The sequence below is a fragment of the Cucurbita pepo genome, chromosome 19 (genome assembly GCF_057944985.1).
Source record: "Cucurbita pepo subsp. pepo isolate OVF chromosome 19, ASM5794498v1, whole genome shotgun sequence".
NCBI lineage: Eukaryota > Viridiplantae > Streptophyta > Magnoliopsida > Cucurbitales > Cucurbitaceae > Cucurbita > Cucurbita pepo.
This window is the reverse complement of record NC_141816.1, coordinates 629,057-654,759: the sequence shown is the minus strand read 5'-3', so window position 1 is coordinate 654,759 and position 25,703 is coordinate 629,057. Positions and strand designations below refer to the sequence as shown.

The following is a 25,703-nucleotide window of genomic DNA, read 5'->3' as shown; positions in this document are numbered from 1 at the left end:
CAAGATAAAAATAAAATTTTAACATAATTGTAAATATGAACCATTTGTAAACGAGTATTTATTGGTAATAATTATAGCTATGGTCACAATTTGTTCTAGAAGAGAAGTTAATAAATAAAAATTAATTAATTAATTTTGTATAATTTAAAGTTATAAGATAGGTATAAAATTTTAAAATATTGAAATTAATGTTTAATAATTAAATTTTAGATATGATATAGAATGAAAAAAATATAATATTTATTCTAATATGTAAAGTATTTACAAGAAGAACAAAATTTATATATAAAAAGAAAAAAAAGAAAATTTTATAGCTCACTCATTTTAAATTATACTTTCTTTCTTCTTCTTTTTTTTTTTTTTTTTTTTTTTTTTTTTTTTTTTTTTTTGCTTTCGAATTTGATTTGCTAGCAATCGCTATACACAGACGAATCAATTTCCGACGAACATATTTTCTTCAAAATAACAGAATTAATTTCACGTAAATTACCATGATTACTCCTCTGTAAAATTGTCGTCTTCTCCGGCACCGACAACGAACCGACGGAGCCTGAGTCAACTCCGGCGAGTGAACTCGCATCGGGAATCGACTCAGTCGCCATGATCACCTTCACATTCTTCAACAAAAATTCACTGTTAACGAGGTGACTCAGTACTGCCGAGTCGGACACCGAGTTTTTCTTGTGCTGCATCAGAGCTCTGGCGATTTCCACAACCATAGCGTTTGACAGCCGCCGGACTCCCCGTGCTCCACCGATCACGACGGCCGGATTCACCAGATTGTGCGATTTTTCTGAGTTCTTTTTTGTGTGTTTGTTTGTGAAAAGAATCACCGACTCGGTTCCTTTGTTCCTTATTCGGCCGAGTGGATCGCCGATTAGAACCGAGCTTTTGGCGTCGACGAGCATTACATGCTTGAAATTCCGGCGGACTCGTCCAAGTAGCATCGGATAACACGCCCACCGCCGTAGACTCATTGTAATGCGATCTGAGAAGCCGGAAAGCGAATTCTCTGGATCAATCTCCGCCGCGTCGAAACTCACCACCGAGCCGTAACTCAACCGCTTCAACTCGTCCTCGCCGCCGCCAGAATCGTTAGTGAACCGTTTCCTTTTCTTTCCCCAAATCGGCTCCTCCGGTTCTTTCTTCTCTTTGATCTTAACAAACTGATTCACATCAAATCCCGCCACCGCGCTCCGGCTCGCCGTGATATTCGAATTCCTGGATCGGTGAAGGAGTTTCAGAAACGATTCGTTTTCCTCTCGAATAATCGGACCGAATTTCTCCGAGAACGCCAGTGAGGCGAAGATGAAGACGGAGTCGGATTTAGCGGTAACACCGGACCGATGGAACAGTCGGAGAAAGAGGCGGAAGTCGTCTTCTCTGACGTCTTCCGGTACATGAACAACCGTGAGGTCCGCCATGGCGCGAGTACCTCGCAAATACAGAGTCCCCATACGTTGCAGCGCCGCCATAGAACCGGTCATCGTATTCACCACGGTCGGTTTCTGCTTCCACATTTTGCGAAACCAATTCCAGCGATTCACCGACGGCGTACGGATTTCAATCGGCGTGGATTTCCGGGAGAGGAGCCTTCGTGGAGGTGTGAGGTTCATTTTAATGGCGGGTTCGAAAGTGGAGAGAGTGAAGAGAAGAAGCGAAACAAAGACGAGCAGAGCACAGACGGAAATGGTGGACTGAGCTTTAGAGAGAAGATTGTAATTACTCCGACGACCTGAAGAAGAAGAAGAAGAAGAAGAAGAAGATGGAAAGAGCTTATTGTGGTCGGCAATGGCGGAAGGGGAATCTTCAGAGAAGAAGACGAGAAAAAGGCCCATTCCCCAATTCTCGACGGCGGTGCATTTGGATTTTCCGGTGAGCAAGAGGCCCATTTCAATGGCGGATTTGGAATCGGAATTTTGGGGATTTTTAATGTAAGGACTTAATTATTAATTTATTCCACAAGAGAGTGACTGTCTCTTGTGGAATGCTGCTCCATTTTTCCATTTATTGTCGCTTTCAATTTTTTTTTTTTTTAATTATTATTTTTAAATTATTTTTCCTTTTTCTTTTTTTGATTATTTAACTTTTTAAAATAATAAAAACAAATTTGATTATAAAACGTGGAGGAGAGAGAGTAAATAACTTCAGCTTTGAGTTTTGATTCCCCACGGAAGTTTCTGTTTTTTTATTAATAAATAATTGTATTTATTTCCTATTAATTTTCTTTACTCTTATGCTACTTTATATAAATTTTATATTTTATTCCAAAATATAAAATTTATATAAACTTTTACTAATTTAACCATTTATATAATATATATATATAATTAATTAATTAATTAATTAATTAATTAATTAATGCTTTTAAAATTTAGCTAAATTTAGAGTCTGTTTTTTTTTAATGAATTTGGTTGCTAATTTTTTAGAAATTTAGTCTTAGTTCTTTAATGCTTAACGTGTCATTAAATTAAAAGAGTAGGTTACTTTATTAATTTAGTCCACATTTTTAATAACTTTAAGTTACGTTTTGTTTAAACTCTAAATCAACTCGGTTCGTAATTAAAATGTAGCCGATGATTTAAAAAAAATCATATTTATCTACCTATTATATTAATAATTAAAATTTCATAAAATTTAAATATCAAACATTTACAAGTAACAACGCCTAAGATGCTGCTAAATGAAAGGATCTCATCAAGATCGAACTACCTAATCAGAAAAAATGGAGTGTTATCATATAGCTTTGTATTGACTAAGTTCACGAGTTGGAGATAAGCGGACTCGAACTGCTGACATCTGTCATAGGGTAAACCACCGCCTCTCAAGCCTCTGACTGATTCATCACTAATATCTATTATAAGGATCTATTTTCAATCATCATAATAATCTTAAAGACAGGATTGAATTGGATAATCTAAATTATCGAATTTTCAAATCATTTCAACATTGAACGGATTCTAACTTACCACAATGTTTGATTCAATTGGTTTTTTATGATGATTCAATGGTTCCATGAACAGATTCGTTATCTTTTCCTTTACTACCAAATGACACATGATTGATTGAATTGGTAGGTCTTCTTGTTTGCATCCTCTTAGTTCCCCAAGAAATATTATCATTATAAAAGTAAAAAGTATATGTTAATTATTATTAGTAAAAGTATATCTCTCTTTCTATATCAAAAATTAATAAAACAAATCGACCCGTTAAATGACCTGCTATAATATAATTTTATATACCTCAAGCATAATAGTATGATATTGACCACTTTGAGCATAAGTTCTAGTGACTTTATTTTGGGCTTCTCAAAAGGCCTTATACGAATGGAGATAGTATTCCTTACTTATAAAGATCATTCTCTAAATTAGTGAACGTGGACTCACTCCTCCAATATCCTAAACCATTATATTTATGAAATTGAATAAAAAGAAAACCATACTTTTTTGGGTCGTGATTGATTTGAAATTTTTTGCGTCGAATTTTCAATCATTTTAGCTAACATTTGGACCAATTTCAAAAGGCCCAGGCGGGCAAGAGCCCATTCAAAATAACCTCCGGCCCGATCTTGTACTTCCCTGCCGCTCCGCCGGCTACACTTGCCGGAGTCATCGTCGGTGGGCTACTACTCGATGGAAATATCGACAGCGTCTCCACCGGAGTCCCTTCTACGATAAGGTTTGCCGGAATTTCTGGTTCTGGTGTAGCCCCGATAAGAGTAACCACCGGAGAAGCATCGGAAAGGCGGCGGAGACGGCCGGAAAAGAAACCGGAGAAACTTTACTCACCACTGGATTCGCCGCCAACTAAGAAACAGCAGGAGGTGGACAATGACGGAGACGACATAATTAACACAACATAATACCTAATGTGTTTGGTGGCTAATTGTCGAATTACACGAATTAATTACGACAAAATTATTTTATAGCATATCAGATATACAATCTAACAATCTCGTCTCCAACCCCATTTATCTAATAGAAAAAAAAATGTTTTCAATTCTTTATCTAAATGGAGAATCTCCTCTCTATTCGAGACTAGGCCGACCAAGATAATGAACATCTCTAGATGCAACATTCGCATTTAAACACTTTAAGAACGTTTCAATGCTTAGCCTTCAAAATATGTTTCTTTAATCTTCAAAATCATCATAAGCCCTCGAGTACTCCTATTTTGCTCGTGTAGCTTGAAATCTACAAATTCAGCTCACATAATTGAAAAGTATTCATAACTACATTTTTGCCCAAAATATTCACGTCGAACATGAATTTTGACAACTTTGGCCCATTACGTATCGCTGTTAGCCTCATGATTTTAAAACATGTCTATTCGAGAAATATTTTCATACCCTTGTAAGAAATGATTCGTTTCCTTCTCCAACCAACGTGGGATCTCACAAATGCTCACATAAATTTTGACAACAAACTCTAGTCATGAAAATCGGTAGAAGGTAATCACAATTAACGACTTTCCTTTCCTCTATAGATATGTTCCATAGAAGAAGACTATATGAGAGGGAGCTTGATGACATACTTTATTTGAGAGAAAACTTGATGGAAATGTCATTGAAGGTCCCATTCGTCATGTGCCGGATCCCATTCCCAGTAAGTAGAGCAGCCTTGAACCCATACCTAGTTCCATATTGGCTAGATAAGCAGAAGATTATGTGTATATCAAGGATTGTTTGGATTTAGTTGAGTGCATGAAGACAGAAACAAAGGTGTGAGAAAATATTTAATTATTCATAATTTCTCGTTTGAAAATTCGAGGATGAGAACGAGTCATTTCCATGCTTTTGTGTATACCCGCGAAGAAAGGGAATAAATTCGGGTTTTTTCATGCCTTCCTCTTCACATCTTATTTTTTTATTTAATTGAATAAATGTTGTTAATTTAAATTAATTTGTATAATTGACCCTATTATATTAGAGATCAAACAATTAGTGACGTTAGTTTAGATTAAAATTATTGTTATTATCTATTTAATTATTTTTATTAATTATCTATTGATGTCAATTAAAATTAATATTAAAAAGTAGATAGATATTCTATGAGATATCAATAGACAGACAATCCTTGATATACACATAATATTGTTTTTATGAGTATTTTTTAAATAGATTTTTTATTAATGCTACTTTTAAAATTTTATGAGTATTTTTTAAATAGAGTTAATAAGGGGATTAATAAAATTTTAATATTGTTTTTTTTTAATAAATAATTTAGCCTAAATTTTGATACTAATTTATTGTAAATTATGGGAGGAAGTTTCGGATAAAACGTAGGGCGCGTGTGTCACACTCTCCAACGAAAAAAAACATAGGAGGCTGAAGAGAAAGCTCTCTTCGGCTTTCCCGTAGGCCGTATCGCTTTTAACTCTTGAGTGTCTGGTTTGTATGGTCTCAAACTCAAATGGCTGCCTCTCTCAAGATAGGAATCGGCTCCTCCGTTTCCTCCCACCATTTCTCCGCCATGCCCGCCCTCTCCAATGCCCTTCCGCCTCATCGCCTCCTCCTCCTCCTCTCTCCTTCCCCCTCTCGCCGCTGCTCCCTCGCTTTCCGCTCCTCTCGCACTCCTCCTCGCCGTCTTCTTCTTCGCCTTCGCGCCTCCTCCGATGACGACATCTCTCCTTCTCCAGGTTACTTCCATTTTTGTTTTTCTCCGCTAATGTATTTTGTTATTTTTTGTTCTGTGTTTGTAAGTGCGTGTTTTCGTCCTTTGGATTGGATGCGTTTGGCGCGGGAAAGCTCTGTGACGCTTATCTGGATTTTTCGCCTTTTTTAGGAGAATTGATATAGGAAGCATTTAATTTATTGAGTTTGATTTTGTGTGTTTCAATGTGGAATCCGTGGTTTCCTTTTTCTGCGTGACTTGATTTTCTACTTTCCTGATGTTTGGATATATAATCAATGCGCATATTTTTATTAGCCTAATAATTGGTCTTTCCTGTGAAACATCTGGCACTCAATTTATTTATTTCTGCTCGTGGCTGTGTTTGTAAGTGCGTGATTTCATCTTTTGGATGTTCTGCGAGTACTGTATTCTTGTAATATCTGTCTAAATTTTCTATCATTTTGAAGAGAAATTAGTTAAAGTTAGAGGTTCTTTTATTACTCGAATTTCGATTTTCCACGTGACTCTACTACACTTACATTTCCTAGTTTCCTGATGTTTGAATATATAATCAGTGCGCATGTTTTTTTTGTTTAAGTGGACTCATTGGTCTTTCTTGACATGGTTTCAAACTGATAATAGACATTTCTCCCTTTAGTTGTTTCAGACATAGTAGTGCCCATTATTTTATTCATCCTAGCGTCTGTAGTAGAGGTGCTCACGAACTGGTTCTGACACTCACTGATATCAATATTATTTTATTCATCCCAACATTTGGTTTAGCTTTCCTCGCCGTATTTGTAGCGTAGACATCGTGGTTATAATTTGTTTTGTTGGCATATAAACTTAATAACCATCATATGATATTGCAATTATATATACTTTTTGGGTTGAAATTGTATTGGTTGCAAGGTTTTTCTTCATTCATTTTACATGAGATTATTACTTCAATAGATAGAAAAGAATCGGTTTCTAATTGGAAATGTTAGATATGAAGTTTGTTGTATGTGTGTGTATGAAGTTGGAATTTTGAGGTGTACTTGGCATAAGATCATGAGAGTGATCATGTGTTCTTTATAACAGGAGTCGAGAATCTAGTAATTATAGGTTCTGGTCCTGCTGGATTTACTGCAGCCATATATGCGGCTCGGGCAAATTTAAAGCCTGTAGTGTTCGAGGGTTTTCAAGCAGGTGGTGTTCCGGGAGGACAGTTAATGACTACCACAGAAGTGGAAAATTTTCCTGGGTTTCCTGATGGAATTACTGGTCCAGATCTGATGGATAGGTAAAGTAATATAAAGTATGGGAAATTCTTTGGTTTTTCTTGCTTTCTATCACAACGGAAGAGACATTGGTTAGGGATCCATGGGCAGATTGTTTCGGTTGTAATCTTCATATTATAATTGGATAGGATGCGGAAGCAGGCGGAACGGTGGGGAGCTGAATTATTTCAAGAAGACGTGGAGTCTATTGATTTAAACAATAGACCTTTTACTGTGCAAAGTAGTGAACGCAAGGTGATGAATTATTTTCTATCAAAATGTATGGAGAAACTATGAATTCTTGACTTCCTCTTTAAGAACTTTTATGTTTATCTAGTATCATCAATTCATTCTTTGTGTACTACTTCTTATAAAAAAAAAAAAAAAAAAAAAATCTATATACTACTACTTTTCCCTAATATTTTATTTTTGTTATCACTTATCTAAGAATTGAAGAATAATTTGGACTTTAGATTTTTCCTTGTTTCAATTCATTTCGTTAATTATTTTGTATTTATGCCTATAAGCTATTCAATTCATCTGTCTTGGTGTTTAAAAAGTACATGGCGCTTCTTTTCTTTCTAATTTTCTTTGGCCTTTTCTCCTTATAAATTTCAGGTCAAGTGCCATAGCGTAATATATGCGACAGGAGCAACAGCAAAGCGACTTAGGTTACCTCGTGAAGATGAATTTTGGAGTAGGGGAATTAGTGCTTGCGCAATTTGTGATGGAGCATCACCCTTGTTTAAGGGTCAAGTTCTTGCTGTTGTAGGAGGAGGTGATACAGCAACAGAGGAAGCCTTATACCTGACTAAATATGCTCGTCATGTTCATTTACTTGTACGTAAGGATCAACTTAGGGCTTCTAAAGCAATGCAGGATAGGTATGTTAGTCAGTTCAATATTTTGGCGCAGAGTCACTTTTATTTTATAGTAGTTGGTTTGATATCTTATAAATACTACGTACTTTTAGGGTAAGGAATTCTTATCTTTCAACCTTTGCTCGCTCGTTTTTTATTTTATATGTTTAGAAATGCAATAATGTGATTCTGGGAAAGAAAAACCAAAATTTTCATGCGGAAGCTATTAGGGAACCTGGGCCCCCTTATTTCTACTTTATGCTTGTAGATTGTATTGGCTGCTTACGTTGAAATTTGAATTATCCTAACAGGCTTATGTATCCGGTATAATGTTATATCCTTATAATAAATATTTGTGGTTGCTTTAAAAATTAAGAAACGTGATAACTTATTCGGAGGACAATATGTGTCTTGTTATTTGCTCAACTGGTTTGTATTGACTGGGTCTTTTATTACTTCTTTATGTTCATTTTTTTGATAATTCGGTTTGATCAATTTTACATTTTAAATTATCAAGTGCGTATGGAAACAATATATCATGTACCTTAGAATAGGTGACTTGTTGAGTTATGGGAAGTCCTACGGCTTATCAAGTGAATTGGATAAGCAAGAAGAAAATCAAAACTTCAATATAGCAATAGTGTAGAGCCTTTGGAGGATAATGGAAGACTTGAAAACTCGTGGGCTGGGTGACTTTTTGAGTGTCTTTGGAACGTAACTTTTCATTGCTCTTCACAGTTGTTAACAATAATTTCATGGTTTTTCAGGCCCATCTTTCCTTATAAATTGACCTTATAGCAGTCTTGCCTTACACTTGGTATATACAGCCTTTTATGTTGACTCCCAGCTATCTCTAGGTTTACATATAAACAATTTGTGTGTGAGTTTTCAACCCCTTGAATGTTTGTTTAACAGGTTGATTATCGCGAATGTTTCAGAGTGTTCAACTGCCCAAATGTTACCTTGCACTTTAACACGGAGGCTGTGGACATTGTTAGCAATACAAAAGGGCAAATGACTGGCATTTTAGTTCGAAAGGATGATACTGGGGAAGAGTCTGTGCTGGAGGCAAAGGGTTTATTTTATGGAATAGGTCATTCACCAAACAGCCATTTATTGAAAGGCCAGGTTGAGCTTGATAGCTCTGGGTATGTGTTGGTGGAGGATGGTACTGCAAAAACTTCTCTGGAAGGTGTATTTGCAGCTGGAGATGTGCAGGTATTTTCCTCCTGAAAGTGCATTGTTGATTATTGCTATAGCTTACAAGAGCTGGTTCGTTTGACTCTTGTTTGCATCAGAATTGTCTTCAAAGTAAAAGTTTAATTTTTGTTTGATCTAGAAATGAAACTATTCATTGATAAATTAAAAGAAACTATACAAGTTTAATAATTGATTTAACCTTTAATTAAATAGAATTTATTCTTTTCAGTTTTGAGATCCACTTATAACTTTTGCTTTCATTAACTATTGATTTTTTTTTTTTTTAATGATCATTTATGCAATTAAATCGATATGACTAATAATGACATGGAATTTTGGTAAAAAATGATTGTGGCCACTTTTCTAATGTTTCCAGGGCAACCCATAACTTACCCAGGTAGTAGACTGCGTGCTCTTGGAACATATTAGTTTCAGGATCTTTTCATCTTATTGTATTGTGGTGAGCGTCGGCCTTTGATGTTTGAAAATCAACTAAATAGGATTAACATTTTTTTGAAGAACTATGTTGTCAACTTGAGCATGTCCACAAGGTGTGAATCTGTGATGTGACATAGAGGCACAAAAACGGTTCCCTAGTCAAATTTATTATACAATTTCCATCCATCTTTTTTCTTGGAAAACCATGAGATTGATCATCTTTTGATTTTGTTTCTTCTTAATTTCGAAGGATCATGAATGGAGGCAAGCTATCACAGCTGCTGGATCTGGATGCATTGCTGCTTTATCGGTTGAGCGCTATCTTGCGAGCAAGAATCTACTTATTGAGTTCCACCAGGTATCAAAACCCTGTTGAAGTTGGTTGGTTGACTGGTTTCTTCTCAGACAGTTGGCATATGTCACAGATTCCAATTACTGATTTTTTTTGGGTGCAAGAATTACTGAATTGTGTTAATAGAGACTTCTGCACTTTTATTTGTTCTTGATTGATTAAAGTCCAACGTCAGATGTTTTCACAATTTTCAACCATAGCTAGTAACAAGTGACAAAGTCGCGTATGCATATTGGGGAAGTTGTTTTATGGAGCAGCCTTATCACAAGTAGTTCATTGATGCTAACATGATCATTCTTGTATTTGCTTTTCCAGCCCCAAACTGAAGAGGTTAAGAAGGAACCAATAGACAGGGATGTTCAGGAGGGTTTTGATATCTCCCTTACAAAGCATAAAGGCCAGGTATGTATTTTTCTCGTCTGTTTCGGTAATTATGTTACAATGTTTTACATAATTTTTTATTCTTCTACGGTTGTGGCTTTCAAAATATTTTTTGTTATTCACTCAGATTTTACTATCTTTTACATTTCTGTTTCTACAGTATGCGCTTCGGAAACTATACCATGAAAGCCCCAGGCTTATATGTGTACTATATACGGCTCCAACGTGTGGTCCATGTAGGACTCTGAAGCCACTTCTTAGCAAGGTAGAAAATGTGAAGTTATTCGTTGGATTGAGTGTAGGGTCAATCCATCCAGTCCGCATGTATTATCTGTTTTGACATGCTTGATGATAAACTCCACTGTTAGCTGTTTTATTTTTCTGATGATGTTGATGACCAATCATTGATGCTTATTAGGCTTCATTAATGTTATCTTCCAGGTGATTGATGAATTTGATGAAAGTGTCCATTTTGTCGAAATTGATATTGAGGAAGATCAAGAAATAGCAGAAGCAGCTGGGATTATGGGTACTCCATGCGTGCAGTTCTTCAAGAATAAGGAGATGGTCAGGTATGTTTTGCATCTTATTTTAGATCATATTTGATGCATGAATAAACCCACCGAATGATATGATCTTTACATGTGGATTTACATTTCCTTTCTCATGATCGTTTCTGACTCACATGAAATCATATTTGTTGCCCCTTCAAGATTTTAGGACTGGTTTGGAATTACCTTTCAACTTGGAAGTGTTTAAAATTTTTTATTTTACAAATGTCATGTCACCTAGCCGGAAATTGGATTGAAGGACCAAGAAATGCAAAATTCAATGGTATATTTGTTGAGCTTGAAAATTTAGGACCCAAATGCAACCTACAAAAATTATGAAGAGGCATGCGTAATTTATAAAAACAAAATCATTATCAAACGAGCCTTAAATTATTTGAAAATAGGGCTCCTCTTTATTCTTTTAATAACATTCGTTGAGATCCCACGTCAGTTGGGGAGGAGATTGAAACATTCTCTATAAGGATGTGGAAACCTCTCTCCGGCGTGTCTTAAAACCTTGAAGGGAAGCCTAGAAGGGAAAGCCAAAAAATGACAATATTTGCTAGTGTTTGGCATGGATAATTTTCAGATGTATTTCTCACCAATATTCTATTTATTGATTCTTATGTAGGAATATATCTGGAGTCAAAATGAAGAGCGAGTATAGAGAATTTATCGAGTCAAACAAATGAGGTGTTGAAGCTATTGCCCTTGATCTTCTGCCTTCAATTTTGTTTCATTTGTTCTAATAAGATATAGCCAAGTGGAAAAATGCTTAAATTTTTTTCATGTTCTGTAACATTCATATTTATATTTATACTGTATATTTTAGATACAGAGCTGAGAAAAAGGGCAAAAAAAAAAAAAACAAAAACAAAAAAACAAAAAACAAAAAACAAAAAGTTCCTTGGTTCCTATTGTTCGTCGTCAAATTCCTTGGTTGTAGTTTCTGGATGAATAAGGTTCGATTCCTTCAATAATACATCAGCCAATTCATTCTTGTTTTAAGTCTATTGATGACAGCTCCAAATGCATAACTATTGTTGAACTCTTTTTCTTAATGCATGCTGTTTATTAAACTAATGGAATCCCAGCTTGTTGTTCACTCAATTATAAAATATAATTTCTTTTTTTATTTTATGGGTTGTTATGTAAATTAAGCAAGAGTAATTCGTATCACTAATTTCCATCATCAAAATGAGAAAATATAAAACCCTGCGCTGATCATGGTTTTAATTTACACAAGCTACGTTACAAAATTTGAAAATGAAATTTACATTTTACCCTAAAAATAATATCATATCACTACGATAAAGCCACTTCAACTGAAGACGAGGAACATTATTTTCGTAAGAAAAAACTTAATGATGATTAGTTATGAGAGGGACATCGTCAAGGATGAATGGACCAAGCTTACCCGCCCTGAATAGAGTAAGTAGTTTCTTTGACACTTTCAGACGACCTTCCGCTGCCTTGTGAGCTATCTTCATTGCTTTCTGCAATGCTTCAAACTGCAGTTCGATGAGACTTTCTAAGTCATTCTCATCTTCTACATTGCCATCAAATCCAGACAACGTTGCATAGAGTGCACGTTGAACTTGTGTAACAAGATCCTGGTCAAATGAATCAGAGAAAAAAAAGAACACAGTTATCCTTTTAGATTTATACACCGCTTTCATGGAGAAGAATGAACATAGAAAGCCATAAACACTCTAAGAGTCAAATAAGAGTCAAATAAGAAATCCTTTCCTTACCTCGACGTATACCACATCAGATTTATTTGGAAGAGGAGGCCTCCTTTTTGGTCGGAGGTCATTAAGACTAAATCTGTGCATTTCCTCTGATTCATATTGAATACCCTCCATTCTTCTGTTATTCAATTGTTTCCAATGGAAGGGAGTCCCCCGAGTATTCAACACTGCCAGTAGATATTGAGCAATACGCTCCTCACCCACCACGGAATCCTTCACAGATCCTGCTTCCAAGTGAAAAAAATTACAGCGTTAGCTTTACAAGTGGATGCAGCAATACTGTCAGTGTCCATGTCATCGCGAAATATTAAAATGAAGAGGAAACTAAGTGTGAGATCCAAACGTAGGTTGGAGAGGGGAACGAAGCATTCCTTATAAGAATGTGGAAACCTCTCCCTAACAGACGCGTTTTAAAAACGTTAAGAGGAATCCCAGAAGGGAAAGCCTAAATAGGACAATATCTGCTAGTAGCTTGGGCTGTTACACTAAGTCATATAATTTCTAATGAATTAAACTCAATTGGGGGTGTGATCCGCTATACTTGCGAGATGGGCTCAGTTGGTAGGGGATGGGAACTCCATGTTCATCAAATTCTCTAGACTCAAATTTACAGTAATTAAGAAGTTTCAGTCCCTCCTTGCATGATTCTAGTATATTATATCCCAGTGCACTATAGCTGTACAAAAAGCTTCTGACAAATCAAAAACAGTTCTTACAAACTGAAATACAACCTGCAAGTGCCAGTTTCAGCCCCGTCTCCACGTCTTTAATACTTGGAACTAAAACACCTGGAGTATCTAGAACATATATGCTAGGTTGATGAGCAATCTGCATATCGAAGAAGCGCAAATGGTTAAGAACTCATCATTATATGAAGACATGTGGTTGATCAAAACTACCTTGAAGCCAGCAATATCTTGAGTAACCCCAGGCAAGGGACCAACATTAGCTCGCTTCATTTTCTCCTGCACTATGAAAAAGTATTGAAACCACAAAAGTCCAAAAAACAAGGCCTCTAAACCAAACGCATCCATATTTGTACCCTTTGGCATAATGTTCCAAGAAACAGCCTTACCAGGAAAGCGTTCAGAAGCTATTTGATGGATTGAATTAATTAAAGCCGACTTCCCAACATTTGGAACACCAATGACCATCACAAGAAGAGTAGGTTCCCTTGAAATTGCTTCCTTTAGTTTAAATTCCACAAGCTCGAGAAGCTTTTTCATCAATTAACAAAAGTACAGACATCTTTTTATCAGAAAAACCAAATAAATAAGCAATCGAAATACACTAAATCAAACAAATTAGCTATTGAAATGCACTAAAACAAATAAAAATAAAAGTTACTTGCCAGTATATGTCAAAAGTTACATCAGCATTCAGTTTTGTATTTGAATTAGAACATAACAAATGAAGAAAAAATATGAATTTAGTACAAACAAATGGTAAATGAACAGTCTTCAACACCACCCACTAGAACCTCGTCAAACTCAATATACCACAGGAAATTAATATCAACGCAAATCAATATACCACCCATAATTTCAGCAAATCACCAATAATTTCAGCAAATCAATATACCACAGGAAATCAGTAGCTAGAACCTCAAGATTAATTGCAAGCTGAAAATTAATATCAACGCAATACTGTAGAAAATAAAAATACCTTCCGAACAGAGCTCTTGCTGTGAGCGTTAATTGGAATGCAATCTTGATTGCATGACTCAAAAAAGTGCGTCCATTTCTGCACAATTAAAATCGTAATGAAAAAAACACGAACATGTGAAAACTATGGACGAAAAATGATCGATGAATGACTAAAAAGAACATGACAAATAACTAACTCTTAGAAATTTGATACACACGAACATTTAAACCGTAAATTCTAAGAAAGGACCAACAGAGATACAGTGAGCTCATTTTATAGAACAAATAGCGTTTGAAATTGATCTTAGTAGTGAAGAAAACAGTTCTATTTTAGACCAACAACGAGATAAAAGATAAATGAAAAGGCACCATACAAATATGAAAATCATTGTCCGTTGTCAATCCATTTATGAACTCAGAGTTAATACTTCCAAATTTAACAGATAAAAATGAGAATCATGAAATGGTGTCATACATGCATGATATTAGGGTTAGCCAAATCCTTCTTGTTGAGGGCAATGATGCGGCGTTTAGAAGAGAGATGAGACTGAAGGTCTTGGTTGGCCGAGGACAGGGGAATTCGGGAGTCTCTGACCTCGATCACCATATCCGCGAGCTTGACTCTGTCGCGAATGGCACGCGTAGCTGCGGCCATGTGGCCGGGGAACCAATTGATGGCTCCACCGGCCGCAGTGAATTCCATCTCTCCTAAAGCCTTCTTCACCACTCCAGTGATCCCTTTCATTCTTTCTCTCTCTCTCCAACAACGAAGACGGAGGTATAGGGTTTAAGGTGGCCATTTTTCACGTGGCCGAAAGCACTACGGTTTCGGGCCAGGACAATATTTATACATTGGGCTTTTTCCTTTTGGCCCATTAGAAAAACTAGGCTCCCAAAAATGAAAATATGGGCTTATAGACAATTCGGCCATTTTTTACGTGGCCCAGGGCGATTCGGTTTTGGACTTGGGCAATATTTATATATTGGGCTTTTCGTTTCGGCCCATTAGAGAAACTGGGCTCCCGAAAATGAAAATGTGGACTTCTAGACAATTTTGGGCCATTTTTACGTGGGCCAGAGCGCATCTGTTTTGGGCTTGGGCAGTATTTATACATTGGGCTTTTTAGTTTCGGCCCATTAGAGAAACTGGGCTCCCAAAAATTAAAATGTGGGCTTCTAAATCATGTTGGGCCATTTTTACGTGGCCCAGAGCCCTTCGGTTGTGGGCTTGGGTTATATTCTATATTGGGCTTTCTCGTTTCGGCCCATTAGAGAAACTGGGCTCCCGAAAATTAAAATGTGGGCTTCTAGACCATTTTGGGCCATTTTACGTGGCCCAGAGCGCATCGGGTTTGGGCTTGGGCAATATTTATACATTGGGCTTTTTCGTTACGGCCCATTAGAGAAACTGGGCTCCCGAAAATGAAAATGTGGACTTCTAGACAATTTTGGGCCATTTTTACGTGGGCCAGAGCGCATCTGTTTTGGGCTTGGGCAGTATTTATATATCGGGCTTTTTCGTTTCGGCCCATTAGAGAAACTGGGCTCCCGAAAATTAAACTGTGGGCTTCGAGACCATTTTGGGCCATTTTACGTGGCCCAGAGCGCATCGGTTTTGGGCTTGGGCAATATTTATACATTGGGCTTTTTAGTTTCGGCCCATTAGAGAAACTGGGCTCCCAAAAATTAAAATGTGGGCTTCTAAATCATGTTGGGCCATTTTTACGTGGCCCAGAGCCCTTCGGTTGTGGGCTTGGGTTATATTCTATATTGGGCTTTCTCGTTTCGGCCCATTAGAGAAACTGGGCTCCCGAAAATTAAAATGTGGGCTTCTAGACCATTTTGGGCCATTTTACGTGGCCCAGAGCGCATCGGGTTTGGGCTTGGGCAATATTTATACATTGGGCTTTTTCGTTTAGGCCCATTAGAGAAACTGGGCTCCCGAAAATTAAAATGTGGGCTTCTAGATCATGTTGGGCCATTTTTACGTGGCCCAGAGCCTTCGGTTTTGGGCTTGGGTTATATTCTATATTGGGCTTTCTCGTTTAGGCCCATTAGAGAAACTGGGCTCCCGAAAATTAAAATGTGGGCTTCTAGACCATTTTGGGCCATTTTACGTGGCCCAAAGCGCTTCGCTTTTATGCTTGGGCAATATTTATAACATCGGCCTTTTTGTTTCGGCCCATACGAGAAACTGGGCTTCCGAAAATGAAAATGTGGGCTTCTAGACCATTTTGGACCATCTTTTACGTGGCCTAGAGAGCTTCGGGTTTGGGCTTGGACAATATTTATACTTTGGGCCTTTTCTCTTCAGCCCATTAGAGAAACTGGGCTTCCGAAAATTTTAATGTGGGCCTCTAGACAATTTTAGGCCATTTTTACGTGGCCCAGAGAGCTTCGGTTTTGGGCTTGGACAATATTTATACTTCGGCTTTTTTCTTTTCGGCCCAGTAGGGAAACTGGGATCCCAAATATTTAAATGTGGGCCTCTAGACAATTTTGGGCCATACTACGTGGCCCAGAGAGCTTCGGTTTTGGGCTTGGACAATATTTATACTCTGGGCCTTTTATTTTCGGCCATTGAGAGAAACTAGGCTCTCGAAAATTTAGATGTGGGCCTCTAGACAATTTTGGGCCATTTTTACGTGGCCCAGAGAGTATCGGTTTTGGGCTTGGACAATATTTATACTTTGGGCCTTTTCTTTTCGGCCCATTAGAGAAACTGGTCTCCCGAAAATTTAAATGTGGGCCTCTATACAATTTTCGGCCACAGAGATTTTCGGTTTTGGGCTTGGACAATATTTATACTTTGGGCTTTTTCTTTTCGGCCCATTAGAGAAACTGGGCTCCTGAAAATTTAAATGTGGGCCTGTAGACAATGTTGGGCCATTTGTAGTGGACCAGAGATTTTCGGTTTTGGGCTTTGATAATATTTATAATTTGGGCCTTTTCTTTTCGGCCCATTAAAGAAACTGGGCTCCCGAAAATTTAAATGTGGGCCTCTAGACAATTTTGGGCTATTTTTACGTGGCCCAGAGAGCTTCGATTTTGGGCTTGGACAATATTTATTGTTTGGGCCTTTTCTTTTCGGCCCATTATAGAAACTGGGCTCTCGAATATTTAAATGTGGGCTTCTAGACCTTTTTGGGCCATTTTACGTTGCCCAGAGCGCTCCTGTTTTGGGCTTGGCAATATTTGTACATTGGGCTTTTTCCTATTGGCCCATTAGTGTAACTGGGCTCCTGAAAATTATAATGTGGGCTTCTAGACTATTTTGGGCCATTTTTTACGTGGCCGAGATCGCTTTGGTTTTGGGCTTGTATAATATTTGATAATATTTTACTTTGGGCTTTTTCCTTTCGAACGATCTATATTTTTTATTTTTAAAGAAAGGCTAAAATAATAAAGTACAAAGGGTTGGACATGAATGGAGAAGTATTATTTCTTTATAAACTCATGATCATTTCCTAAATTAGCCAACGTGGGACTCTCTCCCAATAATTCTCAACAATCCTTTCCTCGAACAAAATAGACTATAGAACCTATCCCGAAACCTATGGAGCCTCTTCTTAATCGAGGCTTGACTCTTTCTCTGGAGTCCTCGAACAAAGTACACTCTTTGTTCGACACTTGAGTCTCTTTTGACTACACCTTCTCCCAACAGTCCTCCCCTCGAACATAGTACACCCCTTTTTCGACACTTGAGTCACTTTTGACTACACTTTCTCCCAACAATTTAATCCCACTTGAGTCACTTTTGACAACACCTTAGAGGCCCACAACTTCTTTGTTCGACATTTAAGGATTCTATTGGCATGACTAAGTTAAGGACATGACCTTGATACCATGTTAGAAATCACATATCTTCACATTGGTATGATATTGTCCACTTTAAGGAAAAACTCTCATAGATTTGCTTCATGCTCTACAAGAATGTTTGACGTATATAACAGATGTCAGTGATGTATTGTGACTTGTGAATGTTTGGTATATAAATTTTATGAAATTTTAATTATTAACGTAACATATTTTACGTAGATAAGTAAGATTTTTTTTATAAAAAAAATAACTCGAAAATTCAACCCAACTCAACTCAATCTAGAAGGGTTAGGTTATGAACTCGTTCGGGGTGCTCGAATCATCAACCTAACCAACTCGAAATTTTAGGTTAGTCTCAAAGATTTCTCGGATCCTACCTATATACACTCCTAATCGATTTCTTGCCTAATTATTATTATTGACAAGCATTGTAAAAATATCCCTTAGCTTTAAGCAAATCTTGGGTTTTGCTTTAGGTTGTTTAAACTTAGCCACTTAGCCACTTTGCCACTCCCATTAGCTCAATATTTTAAACAAAACTTATGATTCTTGTGAGACAAAGTAGGGCATGTGTTGAAGATTTTCTGCTTTGTTGTTTGCTACTCTCTTAATCTTATTTAATTCCATTCACTTTTTTTCTTTGTTGGTCTTTTAGGTGAAATGTTGCTCAAAAAGTAGCTTCCCAACCATTCATTTTATTCTATTTTGCATAATAATGTTCTTCCTATTGAATCGTTTCCCTCTCTAATCGATGTGAGATTTCACCATTTACCGTTTTTGGGAGTCCAGCGTTCTCGCTGACACACCGTCCGGTGTCTGACTTTGGTATCATTGGTAACAGTTCTATAGAAATAGTATTCACTTTTAAAAGTAAGAAATAAGTAATGTGACATGAATGCTTGGATCATCAGATGATTAATCCGAATTTTGAATCCTGAACATGGAGCGTTACAAATCTTGTACTGCTAACATTGTTTAATAGGTGCTCGTAGACAAGGAGATAAAAACAAAACAAAAAAAAAAAACTATTGATGATCGGGTGTCGTGGTTGTCATGTTAACCTTATTAAGTGACTCGAGTATTAAACTCAATTTAGAAAGCACCATACATATCCAAAATCTACAATTGATAGTCAATCAAAGATAAAGGAGAGAAGGAGCCGGAGTTCAGTTCGTTCATCTTGCTTTCGGCTTTCTTCTTTCACTGTAAAGACTATTAGGATTGGTTTCGGAGTATGTTTCTATTGAGTCTTCCAAAGCTGCTAATTCCTTTCCTCTCCCCGATTTTACGGGGTAAATAGGTGATTGAGTTTAGTCTCTTAAATCTTATGATTTTCTTTCTTTGTTCAAGAGTAGGATCTTGGAATGGCTCCCTTCGCATGTGCTAGAAATAAAAATAAGTCCGTGCTACTATAAGGCCTCTAAACTCCTTCCTTAGGACACTGTTGCGTTGGCCATGGGGAGGGGGTAACCCCGACTTCCATAGGTCCTTGGTTCGACCTCCTAATGAGAATTGAGGTCCTTGCTTGCTCCCCAAGTCTCTGCGTTTCAAGTTCGTTATCCTAATCGTCTCCTCTGCTCCACCGGGAGCCTAGCCCCTAAATCCACACCTGGGCTACATCTGGAGTTTTCTATAGACCTTGTCAAATTATGTCGAGTACTTATCTACAATGCATAGTACACCAAGTTCAAATATTAAATATCATAAGTCATAATGCATCACTAACATTGGTTACAAAAATCAAATATTCTTAAATTTTCATAATAATCTTAAAAGTAGGATAGGGTAGGGTGTAAGATCCAACATCGTTTGGAGGGGGAACAAATCATTTCTTATAAGGGTATGGAAACCTCTCCCTAGCAGACCTGTTTTAAAATCATGAGACTGATGGCGATACGTAACGGGCCAAAGCAGACAATATTTGATAGGGGTGAGCTTGGACTGTTACAAATGGTACTAGAGCCAAATACCAGGCAGTATGTCAGTGAAGACGCTGAGCTTGGGTGGGCATTTTAAAACCATGAGGCTGACGGTGATACGTAACAGGTCAAAATGGACAATATTTGCTAGGGTGGGCTTAGACTTGAACTTTTACAAATGGTATCAGAACTAGACACCAGACCAGTGTGTCAGCGAGGACGTTAGGCTCCCAATAGGGGAGGAATGTGAGATCCCACTTTAGCTGGAGGGGAACAAAACATTCCTTATAAGGATGTGAAAACAAAACCGTGAGGCTGACACCGATATGTAACGGGCTAAAACAGACAATATTAGCTAGCGGTGAGCTCTTACATAGGGTTAGGTTAGATTTTAACCCTATTTTTGGGTTGGTCGAGTTGACCCAACCAAAAAATTGCCACCTGCAAACCGACCCAAATCTAAGCTTCAATATTATATGAGACATTTTAGCTACTTACAAACTTTCACGTTCATATTTATTACATTCGTAAACTTTAAAAATATATCTAATAGGTACTTTAAAAATTGGTCAAAGGTCAAAACGTTCATAGTACATAGTTCATTAAAATGGATTGAGTTGCAAAAATCTTTAGGACTAACCCAATTGGGTTGGTCGGGTCTAGAACTGCAATTCAACCCAAATTTTTCTTGATTGTGACTCAAGCAACTCGAAAATTGGGTTGGGTTAGGTTGTCGAATTATTTTTTAAAAAAACATTCACAAGCAACACTAATTTCGATTACAAATGTCAAATATTCTTAATTTTCATAATAATCAAACTATGTAGCTCTATTTTTAGTTTTTAAAAAATTCAACTCAACCTCATCCAAAAAAATCAACATTTATAGTCTCAGATTGGTCAGGTTCTCGTAAATTCTTAAACGAAAATAAATTATTTCCACATTTTAAAATTAATTAATTATTTATTTATTTTATTTTTAGTAATTTTATGTCAAATGTATTTATATTTTATTCCATGGAAAATTTAATGAGATTATTTATGTAACATAAAATATATATATAAAAAAAATATTCAGTTGGTATTGAGTGGACGTAATTGAAATATTTTTATTCAACCTATCAATTTGAAATAAATAATCAATTATAACTGAAATTGACAGCTAAGTTTTAATATAATCTCATTATTTTTTAATTAATGTCAAGTAAAAACAAAAATTCATTCACAAAAAATTATCACATAACAACAAAATATATTTTAATAAAATAAAATTACAAATTCAATTTCTATAATTCAAAGAAAATTTTGGTTCTCAAGGAGCTTTAATTTGGAAATTGAACTAATAAATAAAAAAATTAAAAGTAATTATATAATTAATAAGAGTCAGTCATAAATAAAATAAAATTTTTATTAAAATTTTTATATTCGGAGTAGAAAGATACTGAGTTCAGGTCCTCCATTACCATCTGGATTCATCATGTAGAAAGCTTCCGAGTCACGGCTACCTACAACTCGCTCAAACTTTGCTCTCATGTATAGCAACTCGCCCTCCGACCCGCTGCCTTTACGACCGTCGTCCACCATCGGAATCACTCCGGCGCCGACTGACACGCTCTGTACAGTATTCAGCACGTACCACTCAAACTCTCCACACGTGCGCGATATAGCCTGTCCACACTTCCTCCCGTTGCAGTACATCGTCCACCTTGGCTCCTCCAACAACTTTCTAATGGGACGATTACCTATTAATGTTAAAATATCATCACTAATTTAATCACAAATTCAAATCTAATAATTATATTATTTTTTAAAAAATTATTTATGTAGTTTAATAAATAAAAATGCGAATTAATCTTAATAAGGACTACGAGTGTTTTCAATTGTTAAACGTATTAAAATCTTTAGAATTGTGGTAATACCGTCGTAGGTGGTCGGAGAATCGGACTCGAGGGCGATGCGAACGAGACCGGAGGACATTTCCTTGATGAGGGACGAGGTTGACGTGGCGAATTCAAGCAACAAAACTGGCTGGGACCGGGGGTCGAGTTGGATGGCGAAGGTGACATGGCCACGGCGGCGGCCGAAGAGAGTTCCAGTGACTCTTCGGCCGAGAGAGGGGCTGACGGAGAGGTGGGTGGGGATGGGGAGCCATTTGCAGGTGGGAATTGAGAGTAGCTTGAGAAGAGAGTGAAGGAGGGAGGAGAATTTCCCGGTGGTGGAAGCCGCCAGGTGTTGGCGGTGACAGCGGTGGCTAGAGTTCTTCTGGAGGAGGAATTTGCCGGAAAAGTTGTCAGCATCGGTGGAGGATCTGAGGTGGTGGGCGGAGATGGAAGATGGGATGATTTTGGTAGTGGTTTTAATGGCGGCGCTGCAGCTTCTGGTTCTTTGCAGGCCTGTCATGACGATGAGAGAGAAAAGTGGAGAGAGAGAAAGAGATGAAAAATGATAGCTTTAGTGGAGAAGAAATGGAGAGAGAATCTTCATTTTAGAGAAGAGAGAGAGAGAGGAAAATGGGGAGAATGGTGGAGGAAAAGAGGCAGACAAGGGTTGATGATAGTGTTGGGAGTTGTCCAATATAAAGGGAGAGACTACAGAGGTTTTGGAGTCATCATCATCATTTTTTGTGGACTTTTTTTTAGTTCACATTTTTTAATTGCTCGTGTTCTTCCTCTTTGTATTCTTAAATATTTACAAGAAGGGTCGGGTCGGATTGTTTGTGGTTTGGGTCGGGTTGGGATAAAAAACTTTAAACACAAATATGATATTGTCCACTTTGAGCATAAGCTCTTGTGACTTTGCTTTAAGCTCCCAAAAACTCTCATACCAATAGAGAAAGTATTCCTAAATTATAAACACACGATCATTCCCTAAATTAGCTAAGGTGGGACTTTCATCATCAAACACCTCCCCTTAATCGAGGCTAAGACTTCTTTGGAGTTTTAGTTATTTTTTACTGCCTTGAAGAGGCTCGACTCCTTTTCTTTTGGAGTCCTTTGTTCAACATTTGAGGATTTACCAATATATTGACACGACTCATTTTAGGGCATGACTCGGTTGGACTAAAAAATTTAAAATCAAATTGATTGGTTTTTCAACCATTAAATAATGAACTCAACCCAATTTAACTTATCCTAAGTAAAAAAATATATTTTAAAATAAATAATAATAAACTCGATATGGTTCTCGTACTCATTTAATTCTAAGAGAGTTCATGAATCAATCCCATCCATAATCCAACGCAAATCGTATGAATTGGATTAGAATGATCAGATTTTTCTGATCATCGAGTTTTTTAATATTGTTGCAAAAGGTAGATAATAATTTTTAGATATTATTTACGACAGAGTAACTAAGAAATTGGAAGGTTAAAGAGGGTGAAAGATGTAATATGACCTAAGTTTTAGGAGTTTTATTGGTTAAAATGTTGTGTGGTAGAAGATTTTATCAATCATATGGATCTTTTATGTTGATAGGGTTGAATATTAGTTACAATGCTACTTCAACTTTTATACTTCTATAGAGTCGATTTTGAAATATTAAAAAATTCTCTCGTTGATTTCTTTTTAATTAGTGGATGATTTTAATTGATTTTTTATCTTTTATATTTATCTCGAAGAGATTTACAATTTTGAAGAAAGAATTGAACACTATTAAAGCCAGAATCGAGCGACTGAAATAAAAAGAGACAAGAGATAATCGATCCAATCTGGTTCAATTGGATTGGACGATTTGGTCCAGCCGAACCAATTTTTTATATTTTTCCCTGGTTTAACATGTTTGTGTTCGGAATGTATTTTGGCAATAAACAGTGATTGTATTAATGATTTAATTAGTGTAAAGTATGATGTTGATTGAAATATTTTCGTATGCTGGACTTTAAAGATTTACCGAATATTATGTATAACTGAATGAAATATAAGTAGAGATGTCCACGAAGAGGGGCAGGACGGAGAATCCTTCCCCGACCCATCCTCGCCACTTATTTCATTTTCCATCCCTGCAAAATTTTCTATTTATTTTTTTGAGGATTAGGGCAGGGATTCCTTACGAGAAATTTGCAGTGATCGAATTACTTGCAGGTAATTTTTCTCCGTTTATTATTTTTTCAAAGAAAATAGTCATTCTAAAAAATTCATTTTTCAATATAATCCTTATTAAAAAATTATTTTAAAAAAATCTTAATATATATATATATATATATATATATATATATATATATATATATATAAAACATAGTTTTTAATTTAAATATTACAATTAGAATTTCAATCGTCAACTATTCTTTAATCTTGAATTTTGTCTCGTTTGACAAGGACATACATAATATTTCATTAATATGACAAAAAAAATTTGGAATGTCTTTAATATCGTTGAGGAAGGATAACCGACCCTCAGTTATATACCGTTAATGTTTTCCCTTAAAATCTGATCTATATAAGACCTTGGTTGTCACACTCCCGACATTATTAATATGTTGACATGGTCGTATATTAGACTATATAAGTAGGCTAAGGTAGTTATTGAGTTCGTGAATATTATGTGGCAAAATAAAGGTAATGAAAAGATAATCATATTTTAAAATTTAATTGAAAGCTCAAAAATCAAAATTAAAACATCGAAATATATAGGCAAAATTACGATTTTGCCCTAAACTCAAAATTTTACGATTCCATCCAACAACTTGGAAACCATAGTATAAATAAAATTAAAAGTTTAATAATTTATTAGATACGTAATAAAAAAAATTATTTTAAAAATAGAAATTAGAAAACTTTAAATTATTAAATAATAACAGTAATATTGGGAAAGCATGAATTATTTAGCAATAAAAATACAAAATTATGAATAAGGTTGGCTAGTTATTAATTGATAATATAAATTAAAAAAAGGCAGCAAATATTTAATATAATTCATACCTCATGAACGACCGTTGGATCAAAAATAGATGACTTAAACAACTATAATTATTGATATGGAATGAAATTGACCGTTGGATCAAAAGTGAGATGAAGGTGAAAAGGATAGGGGCGGGAATTAAATGAGTGATTGAGATAGAAATATATATAATTTTATATAAAATAATGATTATCAAAACGAAAATGTGTACGCACGCTTGTTCGATGTGATCTCACCACAATCCCTAATTTTATAAAATTCATAAATAATTAAATAAATCCAATTTCCTCTTAAAATATTGGGATTTTATCACAAACCATAATAATGTTTTTATGTGTTTCAACCTCTAAAAATATATATTAAACAAATCAAACCATATTCTTATTCCAGCCTGTTTGTCTGTATACTCTGACGATCTTTTGGTTGGAGGTAGAGATGTTCGTGGGTTAGTTTGAGTCGGGTGGGAATATTTTTAGATTCAAATCAATTGTTCGGGTTATAAATTTTTTTTTACAAAAACAATTTTTTGAGAGAACACAACACCCTATTTAAGGGTGTAGAAAACTTTCCCCTAGCAGACGCGTTTTAAAGCCTTGAGGAGAAGCCCAAAAGGGAAAGCACAAAGAGGACAATATCTACTAGCGGTGAGACTGGGTCGTTACAAATGGTATCAGAGCCAGACACTGGACGATGTGTCAGTCTTCTTGCTCTTCCCCGAAGGGGGTAGACACAAGATGGTGTGACAGTAAGGACGCTGGGCCCTGAAGTGGGGTGGATTGTGATGTCCCATGGCGAGGAGAACAAAACGCCCTTTATAGAGAGCCTTGAGAGGAAGCCTGAAAGGGAAAGCCCAAATAGGACAATATATGCTAGCGGTGGGACCGTGCCAGTAAAAGACGCTAGGCCCTGAAGGGGGTGGATTGTGATGTCCCATGGCGAGGAGAACAAAACACCCTTTATAGAGAGCCTTGAGGGTAAGCCTGAAAGGAAAAGCCCAAATAGGACAATATCGGCTAG

At 36.4% G+C, this 25,703-nt stretch overlaps 4 protein-coding genes across 4 annotated transcripts; 1 reads left to right on the top strand and 3 right to left on the bottom strand.

The window, feature by feature from the left end:
* Nucleotides 1-218: 218 nt before the first annotated feature.
* On the bottom strand, nucleotides 219-2,004 carry LOC111781061 (uncharacterized). Its single transcript, XM_023661467.2, has one exon. It carries the CDS (start codon nucleotides 1,890-1,892, stop codon nucleotides 408-410), a length of 1,485 nt encoding a protein of 494 aa, XP_023517235.2. The 5' UTR covers nucleotides 1,893-2,004; the 3' UTR covers nucleotides 219-407.
* A 3,353-nt stretch (nucleotides 2,005-5,357) lies between these two features.
* LOC111781767 (NADPH-dependent thioredoxin reductase 3) lies at nucleotides 5,358-11,664 on the top strand. The gene is made up of 10 exons (XM_023662461.2): nucleotides 5,358-5,637; nucleotides 6,696-6,897; nucleotides 7,024-7,129; nucleotides 7,493-7,758; nucleotides 8,673-8,952; nucleotides 9,623-9,730; nucleotides 10,040-10,126; nucleotides 10,266-10,370; nucleotides 10,547-10,677; nucleotides 11,288-11,664. Exons 1-10 carry the CDS (start codon nucleotides 5,412-5,414, stop codon nucleotides 11,346-11,348), a joined length of 1,572 nt encoding a protein of 523 aa, XP_023518229.1. The 5' UTR covers nucleotides 5,358-5,411; the 3' UTR covers nucleotides 11,349-11,664.
* Nucleotides 11,665-11,854: 190 nt separating this feature from the next.
* On the bottom strand, nucleotides 11,855-14,839 carry LOC111781766 (P-loop containing nucleoside triphosphate hydrolases superfamily protein). Its single transcript, XM_023662460.2, has 7 exons — nucleotides 14,529-14,839; nucleotides 14,073-14,150; nucleotides 13,483-13,624; nucleotides 13,307-13,377; nucleotides 13,139-13,235; nucleotides 12,411-12,631; nucleotides 11,855-12,269 (listed from the first exon to the last, which is right to left on the bottom strand). The coding sequence occupies exons 1-7, from the start codon at nucleotides 14,796-14,798 to the stop codon at nucleotides 12,018-12,020; spliced, it is 1,131 nt and encodes a 376-aa protein (XP_023518228.2). The 5' UTR covers nucleotides 14,799-14,839; the 3' UTR covers nucleotides 11,855-12,017.
* A 6,341-nt stretch (nucleotides 14,840-21,180) lies between these two features.
* On the bottom strand, nucleotides 21,181-22,314 carry LOC111782086 (protein MIZU-KUSSEI 1-like). Its single transcript, XM_023662870.2, has 2 exons — nucleotides 21,710-22,314; nucleotides 21,181-21,532 (listed from the first exon to the last, which is right to left on the bottom strand). Exons 1-2 carry the CDS (start codon nucleotides 22,188-22,190, stop codon nucleotides 21,210-21,212), a joined length of 804 nt encoding a protein of 267 aa, XP_023518638.2. The 5' UTR covers nucleotides 22,191-22,314; the 3' UTR covers nucleotides 21,181-21,209.
* Between the last annotated feature and the right edge of the window lie 3,389 nt (nucleotides 22,315-25,703).

Bases quoted from the DNA above. Each gene is read 5' to 3' on its own strand.
- LOC111781766 (XM_023662460.2), bottom strand. From the start codon at position 14,798: ATGAAAGGGATCACTGGAGTGGTGAAGAAGGCTTTAGGAGAGATGGAA. The intron at 13,625-14,072 runs GTATTTTTATTT...TTGATGAAAAAG, and splicing joins GCAAGAGCTCTGTTCGGAAG to CTTCTCGAGCTTGTGGAATT. The intron at 13,378-13,482 runs GTAAGGCTGTTT...ACTTTTTCATAG, and splicing joins AGCTTCTGAACGCTTTCCTG to TGCAGGAGAAAATGAAGCGA.
- LOC111781061 (XM_023661467.2), bottom strand. From the start codon at position 1,892: ATGGGCCTCTTGCTCACCGGAAAATCCAAATGCACCGCCGTCGAGAAT.
- LOC111781767 (XM_023662461.2), top strand. From the start codon at position 5,412: ATGGCTGCCTCTCTCAAGATAGGAATCGGCTCCTCCGTTTCCTCCCAC. The intron at 5,638-6,695 runs GTTACTTCCATT...TCTTTATAACAG, and splicing joins CGACATCTCTCCTTCTCCAG to GAGTCGAGAATCTAGTAATT. The intron at 8,953-9,622 runs GTATTTTCCTCC...TTAATTTCGAAG, and splicing joins TTGCAGCTGGAGATGTGCAG to GATCATGAATGGAGGCAAGC.
- LOC111782086 (XM_023662870.2), bottom strand. From the start codon at position 22,190: ATGACAGGCCTGCAAAGAACCAGAAGCTGCAGCGCCGCCATTAAAACC. The intron at 21,533-21,709 runs GTATTACCACAA...TAACATTAATAG, and splicing joins TTCTCCGACCACCTACGACG to GTAATCGTCCCATTAGAAAG.